Here is a 17,130-nt window from a genome sequence, read left to right as displayed (position 1 = left end):
ATATTACAAAGTCATAATTATTAAAGTAAGTCATAATAATTGAAATATTTATAAAAAATCATGGTTAAATTGAGTATAATTTTTTTCCAATTATATATACACAAATCAAAATTCTATACAAACTGGGCTAACTTAAGTTAAATATATTCCCTTTCTTCAAAGTTTCTGTTACAAAACCTTTATTACTAATAAAAATTAGGAAAATCAGCAGGAAATAGCCCTTTAGAGATCCCCTTCAAGCTCGTAGCTGCGAGAAAACAGAAGAAAGCATCCACGGCAAGGATCCATGTCGGATCCATACGAGAGAGTGACCGGAGGTCGGTTGATGTTCAAAGGAGGCGCAGTAGCCAGCCGCAGCAAAGCAATCGACAAGAAGAAGAAGAAAAAGAAGAACAAGTCCGCCGAAGACGTCGTTTCCGATGAGCCTTTAACCGGTGACGCCGCCCTTGCCGCTACTGAGCAACAAGCTGACGCTCCCGAGGATATGTTTACGATTGACGCCGCTAAGCGCAGGAAATACGATGATTTGTTCCCTGTTGAAGCCAAGAAATTCGGGTACGACCCGAATGCTAAAGCCAAGTCCGTAGAAGAAGCCCTTGATGACCGGGTCAAAAAGAAAGCAGACCGTTACTGTAAATGAATCCCTAAGCTTTTTTAGGTACTGTCTGTTAATCCTTGTAATTTCTATATGATTCTCAGTTTGCTGTGATCTCGGGCTTACTTATAACTTCACATTAGTGTTTTTAGCCCCAGTTTTATTGCCTGTATCAACAGAATCGTATTTCGGAGAGTAGTTAATCTTTGATTACAAACACTTTGAGTATTGTTGCTTTTGTTGATGTGCTAATTCAAAGTAAATAAGTAAAATTTACTTTGACACAAAATTAGTTAGTTAGCTGTATCTTCAGTCTCTTGTTAGTGAGAATTGTTAACTGAACAGGGATTTGATTTTTTCAATGTTTGTAGGAAGCTGAGTTCTGGCTCATTTGACTAATTTTATTAGCTTTCTGTGGTTTGTTAGATGCATGTGAAGTAGAAAGTTAAGAACTAACATCTGATAAGTCATTATGTAAGAAGAAATTTGATACTACCTTAGTTCTTCTGCATGCTGAAAATACTACAGCGACTTCAAAGTTTTAGAAAGACTACAATGTTTTCTTACAAAATAGACAGAATGTAAGACTAGCAGACATCTTAGATCAGATCCAATGCTTTCACTTGTAGCCCGTGGCCTCAATCTCCTTTCATACATCCTCTGCTCCTAGAAATTTTTCTCTTAGTAGTGTCAACTTACTGTAAACTTGTCTCATGGTAAATCTGTCTCTTGGGGATTCAGCTGAACATGCAACACCAATCTCAAGCATGCCAACCAAGCATTCCATTTATTCTCTCTTGATGGTGCCCCAGTATTCTTCTCTGTTGGTTGATATACTCGTCATCTCACCATGAAAAGCTTTTTTGTCTAGAATCTCCATAACTTTCTCAGGCAATGCTGTTTCCACCAAGTGGTGAAGACTAGAGCTTGCTTGGAACGAAGTGTCTGTGGGTCTTCTTCCAGTGAATATCTCCAATATGAGAATCCCAAAACTGTACACATCTCCTAAAATGGAGACCTTACTACCCATGCCGTATTCTGCAACAAGCAAATTCAGCTTATAAATAAACTACTATTGTTAGATGAAATCATATGGTGTACTGATAGTTTCTGTTCGCCTAGAAACTTTACCTGGAGCTGCATAGCCAATGGTTCCCATAACTCCAAGTAAGCTAAACTGATGTAGTTCCGATCCGTTACTGAATCCAGGAACGAGTCTCACCAAACCATAATCGCCCAGATGAGCTGTTAGATCTTCATCAAGAAGAATGTTCTGTGGTTTGATATCACAGTGAATCATGGGTGTTTGGCACTGATGGTGAAGATAATGAAGTGCAGAGGCCACATCTATTATGATATTCATTCTCTGAAGTATGGTCAAACTATCCTTCTGTATCTCCCTTTCTGGATGTAGCCATTCATCCAAGTTCCCTTTTGGCATGAACTGAAAGACTAAAGCTTTAAACTCATTTCCCTTGAAATCAGAACTTGAGCATGCGCTGATGACCTTGACAAGGTTTCGGTGCCTAATGTTTCTCAATGCTTGGCATTCTGCTATGAAGCTTTTTGAAGCACCTTGATGCAGGAGATTGAGTACCTTGACAGCAACAACCATTCCATTAGAGGCAAAAGTTCCCTTGTAAACAGTTCCAAAACTACCAGAGCCAATAAGATTTTCAGAAGAAAATCCACCAGTTGCAATGCGGAGCTCTTCATAAGAAATATTGGGGTAGAAACGTGCAGATTCTGACCTAACTTCTGGTTCTGGTTGATCTTTAAAATTTCTTCTCCAACAACAAAGGAAAACTATTATTAAGGCCAGGATTGAAAATGAAGCAGCAAATACAATTGTCAAAATTAACTTGAGGGAAAGTACATGCTTCTTCTGTGTCTTCTGAGTTTCATGATGAACACAGGGTTGTAGATGTAGCTCTTGAATCCCACCACAAAGCTTGGAATTACCGACAAATACATCTGTACTCAAATTTGAAAATATTCCGGTGATAGGAACCTCACCCTCTAGATTGTTAAAAGATAAGTTTAAGTAGAGTAAGGAAGTAAGATTTGCAATGAAGTGAGGGATTGGCCCTGATAGGTTATTGAGGGAAAGATCCAAGGACTGGAGATCCTGCAAATCTTCTAAATCGGGAATGGTCCCTAGGAGGGAGTTCCCCTTCATATAGATCTCCCCCAGGGACAAGCATTTTCCCAGAGATCGTGGAATCATACCCGAAAAATTGTTGAAAGAAAAATCTAGATAAGTAAGGTGACTCCAGTTCCCGATATGCACTGGTAATGTGCCAGTCAAAGAGTTATAATATGCATAAACTTTTGTGAGGGATGAGAGAGCAATAAGTTGTTGTGGTATAGATCCAGTCAGGTTGTTTTCAGAAATGTCCAATCTTAGCAGTTGGTTACAATTTCCCAATGTTAAAGGTATGTTACCCTTTAACCTGTTAAATCCTAAATAAAGATAGACGAGTTCAGTGAGGTTGCCTATTGAAGAAGGGATTACCCCTATCAAGAGATTGTTACCCAAGTTGAAAGCTCCCAAGTTTGTGAGTCTTCCAATAGAATCTGGAATGCTACCTGTAAGATTATTGTTGCTCATGTCGAGTAAATTCAAATTCACCAGGTTTGAGATCTCTCTGGGTATGTTTCCACCAATTCTGTTCCCGAAGAAGAGTAGGCGTTGTAACTGACTAGAAAGGTTGACTGTTGAATGAGGTAATGTACCTACAAACTGGTTGTCTCCAAAATGGAGCATTTGTAGACTGCTGCAGTTGGTAAGAGAATTTACAAAGTCAAGGTCTTCATTCTTACCGTATCCAAGATGGTTACTCCCAATATTGAGCCACAACAAATTCCGCAAGTTACCAAAACCCTTAGGTATATTTCCAGTGAATTTGTTTGCAGGAAAATCAAGTTGTAGCAATTTTGAAGCATTGGCCAAAGAGGATGGTATGGAGCCATTGAATTGACAGTTTCCCAAGTAAAGTCTTTGGAGATTAGGGAAGTAGTGGCCTAAATCGGATCTGAGATTACCAGAAAAGTTGTTAAAAGAAAGTGCTATTAATTCGAGGGATGACAAATTGTATAACGAAGGAGGGAACTCCCCGGAGAAGCTATTTACTGACAATCCAAGCAGTCTCAACTTGGTCAATTGAGCTAAAGAAGCTGGCACTTCTCCCTCTAGACTGTTGTACGATAAATACAACTCTTCTAAAGATGTAAGATTTCCAATAGACACTGGAAAGATTCCTGTCAGGTTGTTATTTCTGAGATACAATCTCACTAACTTTGTTAAAAATCCAACTTGATAAGGAATCTGTCCCACAAGAGTGTTGTGGTCGAGCACAAGGCTCTTGAGGTTAACACAATGCGATAGATTAATTGGAATTTCCCCTGTTAGATAGTTAAAACTCAAATTCAGGTTTTGAAGCCTTGACAGTCTGCTGAGTTGTTGAGGAATTTCGTCATGGAATGAATTTTCTGCCAGGTCAAGAGAATTGAGCAAAGAAAGATTTCCGAGATGGGATGAGATTGTACCTGCCAGACTCAGCCCTTTTAGATTCAAACTGACGACTCTTTCCTGTGTCAGACCACATTTTACTCCAGTCCACCGACAGAAATGAACAGATTGGTTCCAAGAGGTGAAAACTCTTGATGGATCCTCAGCTATTTGGGACTTGAATCCAAGTAAGGCTAGTTCGTCAATTTCATTTCCAAGTATAGTAGCTGCTGTAGCATATTTGAGAGTAGATGAGAATAGAAACACGAGAAACACGGCATGGGTTGCCAGTAAGGTGTGGGAATTAAAACTCATCGGGAAAATTTCCATTCTGGAAAATGTCAAGGAGCAAGAGATGACGCCTCTCACAAATGTTGTTTTTGGTATTGGAGAATCACTACGTGGTATAGGACACACAATTATAAAATAAGCTGCCAATGATGTATCAACAATAAAATATTTTGTTAGCATTTTTCTTCATGATTGTCCATTGACTCTGAGTTTGGTGCTTTATCCACCTAAGCTTTTTTTTTAAAAATATGCATTAAAAAATTATCCAGTTCTTGAAGTTGAATTTTAAAAGTCACCGAGTGACGACTCTCTGGTGCTTGCAAGGCAAGTGTTGATGACTTTTTCTGATGTTAACTCTATGGAAAATGCACGAGTTTAATTGGTCAACTTATTAGTGATTAAGCAGAATATATGATGGAAGGATGGAAAATTTATGCATTTAATATTAGCGAACAACCAGAATATTTGATGGAAGGATGGGGAATGATATTTATTAATAGTTACTCCTTTCTTGGAACAAATGTATTCGTAGTTATATTTTAATACATTTTTTTTTGCAGATCAGGCACTTCTCATTCCTCTCAACGCTTTAATGTTCAACAAATCTGAAAAAAAAATTATCAGACTTTTTAGGGGATCATAAGGCAGGATCAAATGGTCATGGTGACAATGTTCCTAAAAGGTTGCGATTTTCCTTCAAGATTAATGATCAATATACTTAAAATATGCAGCAGTTTCCTGAAAAAAGAGTTTATATTCAGATTGAAAATGCATATAGAGAACCCCTGAAAAGAAAAATTCTAACAAGTTAGGCGTGCTTAAGTGGTTGAACATCTCCACCATTTTTCGGTAGGTAGGTTCTGAGTGTACGTAGAAAGGTTGGTGAGAACAATGTTGATCCTCCTAATAGAGTGAGTCAGTTTTTAACTACCCCCAGAGAAGAATTAGAAGCTAACCCTGACCTTAAGTCTCATAGAACATCGCAAGAACTAACGGTTATATAATTGAACCGAACTAACTAGTACCTTCAATGAGCAGTCTGTGATCAAAGTGATCAATATAATCAGGACAGTCAATGAGTATAGCCTCTTCTCTCTTTGTATCGCTTCTGAGCCAATAAAGAGAATCACAACAATAAGCAGGTGGACTACCAAAAGATAAAAAACTGAAATTGGTTCTCAATTGGATTTCATCGCTCCAATGAAAGTTTATAAAGCTAAGTATGCCTGAAGTTATATCGAGTAACTGTAATTTTGTGGTTTTTCACCATAGAGAAGTGACCTAAGAATGCAACTAACATAAATCCAGTCATGTTCAAAATTTTTTGAACAAAATAGAAACAACACATATGACGATGCTTGATTGACAAAACAAATTTTAAATGGAAGATTCACCAAACATCTTTCCGGGATGATGCTAAAATATTTCATTTATATGAATTCGTCACTTGAAATGTGCAGCAGTTGCAAAAACGCAAAAGAAGTTTTTATTCAAAATGCATATAGGAATGAGGCTCCTCATTCAGGCTTCCATTCCATGCTTCAGTTGGGTTGAGCGTGAAACTGCGTTAGAGTCCCATATTGTATGAGGAACGAAATGGTTTTCTAATATAGATTTGAACAATCTTCCTCTCATGATATGATCTAGATTTTGAGGTCAAGTTAGATGTAAGTGAGTTGGGAACTAAAATAAGCCACAAAAATATAAAAGTAGCAAAAATAAGCCACTATTTTAGTAAGTAACTAAAATAAGCTTAGTGGAAAAAAAAGTTCCACTATATTCAATTTTCTAAACGTTTTCCGTTAGTGTCATAACGTTTATTTTTAATATGTAACGGAACTTTTTCTTCCATTTTATAAAGTGGAACTTTTTATTCCATTTTATAAAAAGTTACCTTTTCACCTTCACCTTCACCTTCTCTCCCTTTCCTTTTCATGGCTCCCAAAAAAAAATCACTTTGAAGATGGTCCCAATCCGACAGTTTGAAGACGCCCCACACTAAACAAATTGAAATTTCGGAGTAGCACAACCCGACAACATTCAACTCATATTCGTTGCTTTAGGTGCAAAAATAGGTAAGATTACATCCTTGTACTTGTAGGGAAATTTTATCTTTTTTAGAATGTGGTTTTGGTTTGATTTACTTTCAACCTTAGACTTAATTTAGTTTTGGTTAGGAAGACATCTAAATTCATTGATAGAAAACTTTAGGTTTACACATCCTATAAAAGTTTTAATAGTGACACTACTTCAAAATCATATGAAAATAAAATAAAATAAATTTAGAGGCAGAATAGCGTAAAATATAAGACAAAATAAAAGTATCTATGTCATAAAGTACACAAAAAATTATCTTTTTGTCGCTTTAAGTTGAAACATTTACTTATTATTATTTTTTCCGAAAAAATATCAACAAATCTTCCATAATTTTCCCATATGGTGGATGTTATTGTTTGACTATTTCTGCACCAATATGTGTATTGACTATCAACATACAATTGACTACTGTTTCAAGATTGAAGTGTTTCAAAGCTTCCATGAACCTCGGCAACTCGGCAAAAGAACCCTCCCAAGTACCATAAACTTTTTCAAAAGCTCTCTTGCAACCAAGATAGGCTTCTCTTTTACTTACTGAAATGTCATATGCTTTAAGAACAGTTGTTTGACAGTCTTTGATGGGAAATCTGAAATTAATAATAATATTAATTATTAAATAAAAAATAAATATTTCCTTATTAAATAAAAATCATCTAGGGATAAAATAGTATTTTGGCGTTCATTCTATATCAACACGGAGGACTTCGCAATCATCTCAACATCCAAGTTGAAATGCCCTTCGAGGCACGTACCCATATCACATGTATGTTCTTTAATGTATCTTCCAACTTTCTTCATGTTAGTATGTTTATCAATAAAAGAAGTCAACCTAAATCGACATCCTTGTTTTGCACGCCTGCAAACAAGTCGCCATGATCTCTTTGTCGATTTAATAACAAAGCACTCCCTTGCTATCTTCAAATGTAGAAGTTTAACTGCTCTTTGCAACTGCTTCTTTGAATTGAATAACATGTCTTTTTCAATATAAATAGCATCATTCATGAAATCTTCTGGTCCATGCCACGTACATTGTGATCTACACTCATTATGTGTATCAGCAAAGATATCTGGACTATCTGGGAGATGATCAAGATAAGAAATTTCATGATACGAAACGGACTCATGGACATTAGTCTTGGCGATCGATCGGGAGTCAAAAAATCATCATCACTAGATGATGACTCAAATGGAACATTATCTCCTGATTCCTCAGCATTAGGCAAATCATCACTATCACTAGCTGAAGGTGAGCCGTAATTAGGAAGGTCACGATCATCGATATTCACAGGATCAATGGGCTCATCTTGTGTAATATTTTCCCTATATATGTAAAAAATATATAAATATTTGTCTCATGCAATTAACTTACTCAAATTTAAAAAAATAGTGTTAGACATAGCGGTAATCATCTGCATTAAAAGTAGGCGAGACATGAAAATTTGAGGATGTCCAACATTTTCCGTCATTTCAAAGTGTGAGGATTGACCAAAATAATTATTTAGTCCATAACATGGAACAATATCCCTATATTGCTGAGGTAAACCGCTACAAAATATATAATAATAAGAATAATAAATAATATAAATTAATAAATAATTGACAAAATCAACAAATAATAATCGAAATATAATAATTGAGCATTACCGATCACTTTCATTGATAGTTTCGTTTAATTCAAAATCATATCGACCGGTAAAATATTTTGATAATATGTCATTTTAGGAAAATCAGTAGATTGAGTTATCGGAAATCCATCAATGCTATTATGATTTTCTAATTAGGGATGAACATCGGACTGATAATAGAGAACGTTGTTGACTAATCTTAGGCTCCTTCGTAACATAGATTTCAAGTATTATTAACTTGATTTGATCTATATAGTCATTTGGAACCCTTAAAAAGTCCGTCGACGATTCGTCATTATAGATAATTCACTCTCCAAAATTTACTTGTCCTTGTGATAAAAATGAAGTAGGGTATTTTTCGACTATAATCAAATTATAATCCGTACTGTTTATACCCATTCTTTTATAAATTGATGAAATAAATTTATGATATAGGACATTAATTGGATATTTAGCATTGCGTTTGGGAGGACAATTATAATCAACGGTATTTCTGTCATGTATAATTTCGTCATTCCAATAAAATGAAACTTTAACTTTAGTTGTAGAAGATAATTTTTTAGATCGAAATGAACAAATATAGAAGACTTTATGTTGTAGGTGCTATCAACTATATATAGACGTCCTTAAATAGAGATTGAAAGATTTTTCAAAATAAAAATACATAATGAAATATTTTTTTCCGTTTTAATGACATATCAAAATCAATATAATTTATATGATAACACTGAAAAAGCTTCTTCAAGACGTAAAAAATATTCTTCTTATAAAGTGTAATAAATAAAAAGTTTCACTTTATAAAATGGAATAAAAAGTTCCACTTTATAAAGTGGAAGGAAAAACTCCACTTTATAAAGTGTAAGAAAAAGTTTCGGTATATATTAAAAATAAACATTATGACACTAACGGAAAACGTTTAGATTATTGGATATAGTGGAACTTTTTCTTTCACTAAGCTTATTTTAGTTACTTACTAAAATAGTGACTTATTTTGATTACTTTTATATTTTTGTGGCTTATTTTGGTTCCCAACTCGATGTAAGTATCATATCTTTAATTTATCCCTATTGGGAACTCCCCTTTGAGCGTGAATGGTGTATTAGAGTGAGTAAGAACCCCACATTTGTTAAGGATTGGACTGGTGATTTGCTTATATGATTTAGACAATTCTCCATTCGTTAGATTTTGGGTTGAATTAGGTCAATATGCTATAACTTTACATTTTATGCACTTTGTGTAAAACCCCTTATTTAGCGGCAGTAGTACAATTATTGCTATATTGCTATATTGTATTTAGCAACAATAATAAATATTGATGCAATAACATTAACACAATTGTTGTTGAAGCTTGAAGCTACATACCGTATCCCTATTGCTGCTAAAGGAAAATTTATTGGCACTGAATGTATTTTTTGTTGTACTAACTTGAATTACTGCAAACTAGCTCCTCCGCAAGAATTTCTTCTTGGATGGAAATACCGTTGACAAAGTTGCATACCAGACTAACTCCAGCAATCAAGGACAGAGATCACCAGTTCTGTTTTGGTGCAAATATTTATATTTTCCTACTAAAAAAATGATCAGACGCTCTCCTCTCTTTTTCTCCCTCGACCACATCTGATCTCTTCTTTAATTTATTGACTTTATGTCTTATTTAGGACACCACAAGAACTAAAATGCTGCTAATTTGTATGTCATCTAAGTTTTTGCAGCAATATTATACGCCTGCGTCTTACAGACACAAGCTAATGTTAGATGGAAGTAATAATAATGTCTCCATGACTAAAACGAAATTTCTGAAAATGTATACCAGGTAAGTAAACACAGTAATGAATTGATGCTGGGATCGAAAACACAGTAACATATAACTCATTCGAAGTCTCTAAAATCTAAATTTCACAGATTGGGTGATTGGGTTTAAAGAGATTTTGTGGAATTTTCTTAATGCTGACCCATCATTTCTTGTATAGATGAGTTGTGTAAAAGTGTATAAGTTTTGGGTAAATTCCGGATGAGAAATCATAAGTTTCTTTAATAGAAATTTACATTGAACAACAAACTTCAAGGGCAAGCGGGAGATCAATATATCTTCCAGCAATTTCATAACATATTATTTCTTCTGCTCTCTTATCGTTTGTTATGTTGAACTTTATTTTCAACAAGGACTCGTACTTCCATATAACTTTTACCCAGGGATTTCATTCTTTGACTACAGCAGTTGTATTGAAATCCAACTTTTACATAGAATATTTCTTTTGTATAAATAAAAATATTTTGAATGGAATTTCTGTACTTTTATACTCATCCGTTATTAAGTTAGAAGCCCAAGATCTTTTTTTTTTTTGGAATCAAAGAAATTCTGCCATCAAGCTTTCAGCCCATATTTTATATCAAAATATGTTAAAAAAAATAGCCCAAATAAGCTCACAAACCCTATTCTATTTTCTGAACCAGCAAATAACTCATCCTATCTCCAGCAATTTCAACGAATGACAGAGATCCCCATTTCTGTTTTGGTCAGGCGCAATCCCCCCTGTCTCTCCTTCATACACATCTCTCTTTTTTTAATTCGATCAACAAGAATTCAAAAATACTTTTGAAATCTCTTATGAATTCAGCTCAAAGTTGCAAAATCAGAAGATAAATAACAGGTCTTGCATTCATTTTTGTGGACGCCTTTTGCCCCGCACCTGAAACCACTGTTTTATGCTCTTCTGAAGAATGTTTTGAGGAGGAACTTCGTGTAGGCGTCGGAATCAATCTCTCGTTCACTGCCCCGCAACAAGTGACGATTAAACTTTTAAATCTTTTATCTTAAGAAAAATCATGAATTGCTATTAATGTTTCTTACTTAGCTATAATTATATGTGACGACAAAATATACTCGGTTCTTTACTTCTTGTTCGAGCTTGCCATATTCCTTTCACGTTTTAGCCGTTATTTAATAAGAAATGAGTTCATTTCGTGATTAAATCTTCACTCGCAATCAGTTATGTTTATATGATAAAGTTTTTGAAGCTCATGTATTCGTTTGTAGAAGTATGTTAAAAAGAGATGAGTGTTGTTCTTGCTTAGTTAGAAATGTTATGCAGGTTACATTTTTTTTTTAAAAAAAATATTTGCGTGAGAAAAACCATGATCCTATATTATCTCTACGCACACAAAAAATATAGATTTTAATCTCTTTTCCGAATCCATTAGATAGTAGAGTTGCATGTATTAGTTCCCTTCTAAGTTATTAAGTGAGGGCGGTGTAAAATGTCGAGGATCATGGATTGAAAAGTAATGTTTTTTTAGCTTAAACCTGTTGAACTTGAGTGTTAATTTTGTGTTCAAAAGACATGAATTGTGGCTTGGCTGTTTTGAGTAAGGTTTAAAGTTACCAATTGCGACTGTTGCACATTTTCGTGTTTTGGATAACATATTCATTTTACGACTTTACTTAGCTCTATAAAGTTGTATAGTTTTACTAATTTCTTTACTCTCTCCTTTACATGAACACTTTCGGAGCTAATTGGAGTCTTCATAAAAGACTTTTACCGTGCAAGAAGTCTCATTTCAAAGCGTGCATCTCTCTTCTGTTTTGTGTCTCCCACTTCTCAAAAGCTCATGCAAAATGGACATGGAAAATTAGCAAAGAAATATGGAAAACTACTCCTTTCTTTTCTCTTTTAGTTATTACTTTATTATGTTTGTGCTCTTATTGATATGTTGACTTTGTATTATATGACACTTACTTCCCCTTTGCCCTTTCTACTTTTTTTAGACTAAGCTACTTTAGTCTTTTAACAGATTAGTTATGTTGGGTTTCGTGGATTATTTTTTTTGCAAATCGTTTTAAAAAATAGATTAGTTACACCTTGATTAGATCCATTAAGTTTTTTGTTAGAAAAAAAATAAGTTGTCTAAATCACGAAAAGCTTTTGGCTGTGAAATGTCTAATGAGCAAGTTTTCTTGAAAGTTTTAAAACCATTCCAAAAAAAAGAGACGCGAACTTTTACTAAAGATGGATAAGTTTTCAACCACTTGGATGAAGGTTTCTTTAATCTACTTTGGCTTTATTACTTTTCTGAGAGATATTTTATTTTCAAGATATATATCACAAGTATTTTATCAAGTATTTATAACATATTCCTTTTAAATTTGCTCCTTTTTAACTAATTAACATAAGTTTTCGCCAGTTAATCATTTTAAACAAATTTTAAAGTATGTGTGTCTTCCCTTTAGGATAATTATAACTTTTACCTAGAATTCCATAAGGTTAAACAATAATTCATAGTTAACTTAGCATCACTTTAGCAAAATAGGTGTTCTAATTCACTAATATATTTTACGCCGTTTGTCCTCGAGTTAACATGGAGTTTATAATTAAATATTTTATAAATAATGTAAAAGTATATGAAGAGATTGACAATGGATTAGCTCAATAGTGCTGGAAGCTCAAAGTAGATGACAATAATTGTAGCATTAATGCAATTACAAAAAGTGATTATCAAAAATCAAAAGTACTGAATTCATAAGTGTAATTTATTATTTAATAAGAGGTCTAGGTAATAATTTTGTAATAATAAAGAGAAACTGTTAGTTAATTTTTTATGGGCATTTTCGCAAGATGATGATGATAAAGATTTAGTTTCCCTGTTTTAGATTATTCATAACTATAAAGATTGCAATTTGTTTTGATTGATTGTATTGATTTCTTTCTTGATCCTTATTCATAACCGTAAAGATTTCCATTTGTTTTGATTGATTGTATTGATTTTCTTTTTTGATCCTTATTCATAACGGTAAAGGTGGTCATATAGTTTAATTAATAATTGTATCAATTTCGTTCCTAATCTTTATGTTCCAATGTCTTGTATAAATTCCCTATTCATTATCTAATTAGAATCATCTCTTTGCCCAAATTTAAATCAATACAAATTGGTGACCATCAATATGTTGGTTGAAAATTCAATCTTGTTATATGAATTTCACATACTTTCATCAGAGCGATCTGAATTTTGGTGTGAAATCCAACTGATTGGTCTTTGGTAGTCCACTTGGTGTAATTTTCTATATTGTCTCATAAGCGGCAGTAATATTCTGCCTTTTGATACAAAGAGAGTAGATGATATACTGATTGATTGTTTTGAGTTTATCGATCATTGTGCTTGCTTCTATGGTAGACCATTGTGTTGGCTTCTATGGATAGTGATGGCACATGATCAATAAATTCAGGATGGTCGATTAGTGGAGACTCTTCTTTCTTTGTGTCAAAAGTTAGAATACTACTGTCACTTATGAGCCAAATAACTGTGTCAATAAACAGGTGGACTATTGAAGGATATATAGCTGAAAGTATTGCTAATCAGTTGGATTTCACATCATAAAAAGAATCATGCCTTAGAGGATTAAGATGTTGTTGGAATTATCAATGCTATGCCGCTTGGAACTGATATCAAATATACACAGCCAGCGAGACTTGATCATTAATGAGGTATGTGATGAACAAGCTGATGAGGTCGCGGATACAGCAAATTTGAGGTACCTCTATTTCTTTAACAAGATTAATCCATTTTATCTTGGGAGAAATTAATCCATAACCTCGGGTACAGTGAGGGGATTAAATTTATTAAGGACACACAGTAGTTTCTGTGGACTCGGATTACTTCTTGTATTTTATTTATTTTCTGTTTCATCTTATTCTGTTTCTGTCGTTTTAGGCTAACCTTATAATACAGGTTTTATAACAATTATATACTCTGGCTATTTCATCTCATAGTTTTCTAAGAGAAGAGACTATATATCTTAGGAAGATGTAATAGAATTTATCTTCTACGGGATAACCCATTTTCCATTACATCAAAATAAAATTATTATCATCAAACAGAGGGTTCTCAACATGATTTTTAGCTTTTAACTTATAAATCTGGAAAGTTCTATCAGACTTTTTAGGGGATCATAAGGCAAGATTAAATGGTCATGGTGATCATAAGGCAGGATTAAATGGTCATGGTGACAACTGTTCCTTAAAATTTTCATGGTTTTCTAAGCCAATAAAGAACATCACACCAATAAGCAGGCGGATTACAAAAGGATAAAAAATAGAAAATCAGTTGTCAGTTGGATTTCATCGCTGTGATGAAAGTATATCCAGCTAAGTAATCCTGAAGTTTTGTTCACTCTGTGGTTTTTGACCATAAAAAGAATGCAACTAAGGTAAATCCAGTCCTGTTCAAAAAAATTTGAAACAAAATATAAAAACAGCACATATGACGATGCTTGATTGACAAAACAAATTTGAATGGAAGATACGCCAAACATCAACCTGGTAATGCTAAAATCTTTCATTTATAGGAGTTCATCACTTCAAATGTGCAGCAGTTGCAAAAAAAGAAAAGAAGTTTTTGTTCAAAATGCATATAGAAAATCACGTCTATTAACTATGCCCTCAATCTCCCAGAAATGACTGGTTAAGTCATGTTTGAATAGAAACTAATCATGATTGAAGATAGTGAAGGGCAGAAAGCCAAGTCTATTACAATGTTTCTTCTTCCTCTTCTCCGCCTCCTCCTCCTCCTCCAACTTCTTCTTTAGATGTATCTGGACAAAATTATATACAAAATTTGAAAATAATTAGAAACAATTTAAACTTGTTTAAAGTAAAAAAGGAGACCAAGTATTTATAAAATGCCACTGAAGTCAAACAAAGAAGGCAGACAATATATCTATGAAAATATCGATTTGGTTCAATTGAGTTGTTTTAAACATAAATTTGAAAGGAATTGCTATCCTGACCTTAAGCAGCATTTAGGAGATTGCAAGAACTAAAATACAAAATTGAACTCAAACTAACTGTACCTTACCCCACCAATGAAAAAAACCAATAACAGCCAACAACAAGAACAAGGAATTACAGGTAATAATATAATTCCAACTCAAAATAATTGTTCACATCTTGAAATGCAGGAAAAACAGGAAGCACAACAAACAGAACAGCAGAGATTCAGGGAAGCAGCTGGTCAGGAAGATCAACCCAAAAATGGACAATTAACTAATCAAACTGTTAGCAACAATCAAAACAGTTTGAAAACACCAGATCCTCAGGTTACTGATGATAACAAATGCAGGAAATCAGGTATTGACTTATCTCTCCCAAGCCCCAGAACCCCCAATAATATTAATGTTATTGCTGGTCACACTGATGAAGTTTATGGAGGTATGGATGGGGGGAGTAAGGAGAAAGCCACTAACTTGCAGGATGGGGTTACCAAAGGGGGGAATATGCCTCATGCTATGCATGAGGGGTTGGATTATGATCACAGAACAGACCATAGAGCCTCTAGGAGTGATGAAAATGCTCTGAAACAGCAGGACCAACAACCCCAGCAACAAACACAGAACACAGAAAACTGGGAGCAGCCTGCCAAAGGAAAAAAGGGGAAACAACAGCAAAGGAAAAAGGAAGGTGAGGATCAGGGGAAACAGAGTGGTACTGAGTACACTGAAAATACTCCAAAGAGTAAAAACAAGCCTAGTAAACAAAAAAGAGATGCTGAAAAAAGAAGGCTAAATAGACAGCAGGAAAGGGATAGGGAACATGAACAGGGAGTAAGGGAAGAACCATGCAATAAATTTGTAATGGTTAATGATAACCAAGGTTTGGATATTCCTCCTTTACAAATCCAGTACATGACTCCCCACAATTCAGACATGATTGATAAGAAGCAACAAGGGAGAAAGTTGAATCCAGAACCTGTCTTGGATGAGTATGCTGTGATTAATTCAGAAGATGAGCTTGTAGGAGACAATCAAACTCTAGAAGAGTATGAGGATAATGATGAGACTAGTGAGGCTCTTATCAGAGCCTTTAGTCCTTATAATGATCACTCTCTAGAGGATGAGATCCAACAAGTTACTAAAAATCAGTGTCTTTCTCCAAGAAGCTTTCAACAAGATAGATTCCACTTCACTAAGCAAGATATCAACACTGTCACTGCTGGCAGACCTAACACCAGACTATTTTCTTCTAGATCATCCCAATGATTAGTACAATCATATGGAATGTGAGGGGGATTAACACTCAAGGAGTGTTGGAAAGACTCAAAATGCTCAGGAAGTTGCACCAGTTGTCAGTTATTGCCATCCTAGAACCATTCTCTGACAGTATTAACATTCAAAGCTTCAAAGTGCAACTGAACATGGATAATGCCACTAGTAATTGTAATAGTAAGATTTGGGTTTTTTGGAACAGTGATATTGACTGTAATATTCTTGATGAAGATGAACAGCAAATCACTTGTGACATGAAACACAATGAGTTACAATATCAATATACTAGTACATTCATCTATGCTAAGTGCAAAGATGATCTAAGGAGACCCTTATGGGATAAACTACTACATCATGCCTCAGTTAATACCAATCCTTGGTGTGCTGTGGGGGATTATAATGTTATATCTGATGTGGGGGAAAAACTTGGAGGTCTTCCTTACAACATGAAGAAGAGTTTGGATTTCATTGCGGTCATCGAAGCCTGTGGTCTTGTAGACATAGGGTTCAGTGGCCATAGATTTACTTGGTCAAATAAGAGGGGCATTAACCACAGAATTTGGAAGAGACTTGACAGGGCCTTGGTTAATGATTTATGGTTAGAAAATATGCCTCAAACAACCATAACTCATTTATCAACTACGGGGTCTGATCATTGTCCTTTACTAATGGAAATGGTATCCACTGAAGCCGACCACATTAAATATTTCAGATTCCTTAACTGTTGGGTTGATAATCCCAACTTCATGCTTACTGTTAAAAATTGCTGGGATAGACCTGTGGAAGGTAATGCTATGTGGAAGTTTCATCAGAAATTGAAAAGATTATCAAATACACTTAGTGTTTGGTCTAGAAATGAATTTGGGGATATTTTTCAAAAGGTTAGGATGTATGAGGAACAAGTGCATGAAGCGGAAGAAAACTACATCTTAGACCAAACTGAATCAAATAGGTGTACTCTCCATGAACTCAATGC

At 34.6% G+C, this 17,130-nt stretch overlaps 2 protein-coding genes across 2 annotated transcripts; one reads left to right on the top strand and one right to left on the bottom strand.

The window, feature by feature from the left end:
- The first annotated feature begins 143 nt into the window (after positions 1–143).
- LOC107013699 lies at positions 144–901 on the top strand. The gene has a single exon (XM_015213571.2). It carries the CDS (start codon positions 287–289, stop codon positions 638–640), a length of 354 nt encoding a protein of 117 aa, XP_015069057.1. The 5' UTR covers positions 144–286; the 3' UTR covers positions 641–901.
- A 481-nt stretch (positions 902–1,382) lies between these two features.
- Positions 1,383–7,960, bottom strand: LOC107014227 (probable LRR receptor-like serine/threonine-protein kinase At3g47570). Its single transcript, XM_015214082.2, has 7 exons — positions 7,926–7,960; positions 7,666–7,814; positions 7,324–7,570; positions 6,941–7,081; positions 5,423–5,505; positions 1,727–4,537; positions 1,383–1,633 (listed from the first exon to the last, which is right to left on the bottom strand). Exons 1-7 carry the CDS (start codon positions 7,958–7,960, stop codon positions 1,383–1,385), a joined length of 3,717 nt encoding a protein of 1,238 aa, XP_015069568.2.
- Positions 7,961–17,130: the final 9,170 nt, after the last annotated feature.

The sequence above is a fragment of the Solanum pennellii genome, chromosome 3 (genome assembly GCF_001406875.1).
Source record: "Solanum pennellii chromosome 3, SPENNV200".
Classification (NCBI taxonomy): Eukaryota; Viridiplantae; Streptophyta; class Magnoliopsida; order Solanales; family Solanaceae; genus Solanum; species Solanum pennellii.
This window is presented reverse-complemented; position numbering and strand designations above follow the sequence as displayed.

Coding starts and splice junctions, on each gene's coding strand:
- LOC107013699 (XM_015213571.2), top strand. CDS start 287: ATGTCGGATCCATACGAGAGAGTGACCGGAGGTCGGTTGATGTTCAAA.
- LOC107014227 (XM_015214082.2), bottom strand. CDS start 7,960: ATGACGGAAAATGTTGGACATCCTCAAATTTTCAT. Junction 7,571..7,665: donor TCCATTTGAGTCATCATCTA/GTGATGATGATT, acceptor ATCATCTCCCAG/ATAGTCCAGATATCTTTGCT. Junction 5,506..6,940: donor TCTTTTGCCGAGTTGCCGAG/GTTCATGGAAGC, acceptor TTATTGGCTCAG/AAGCGATACAAAGAGAGAAG.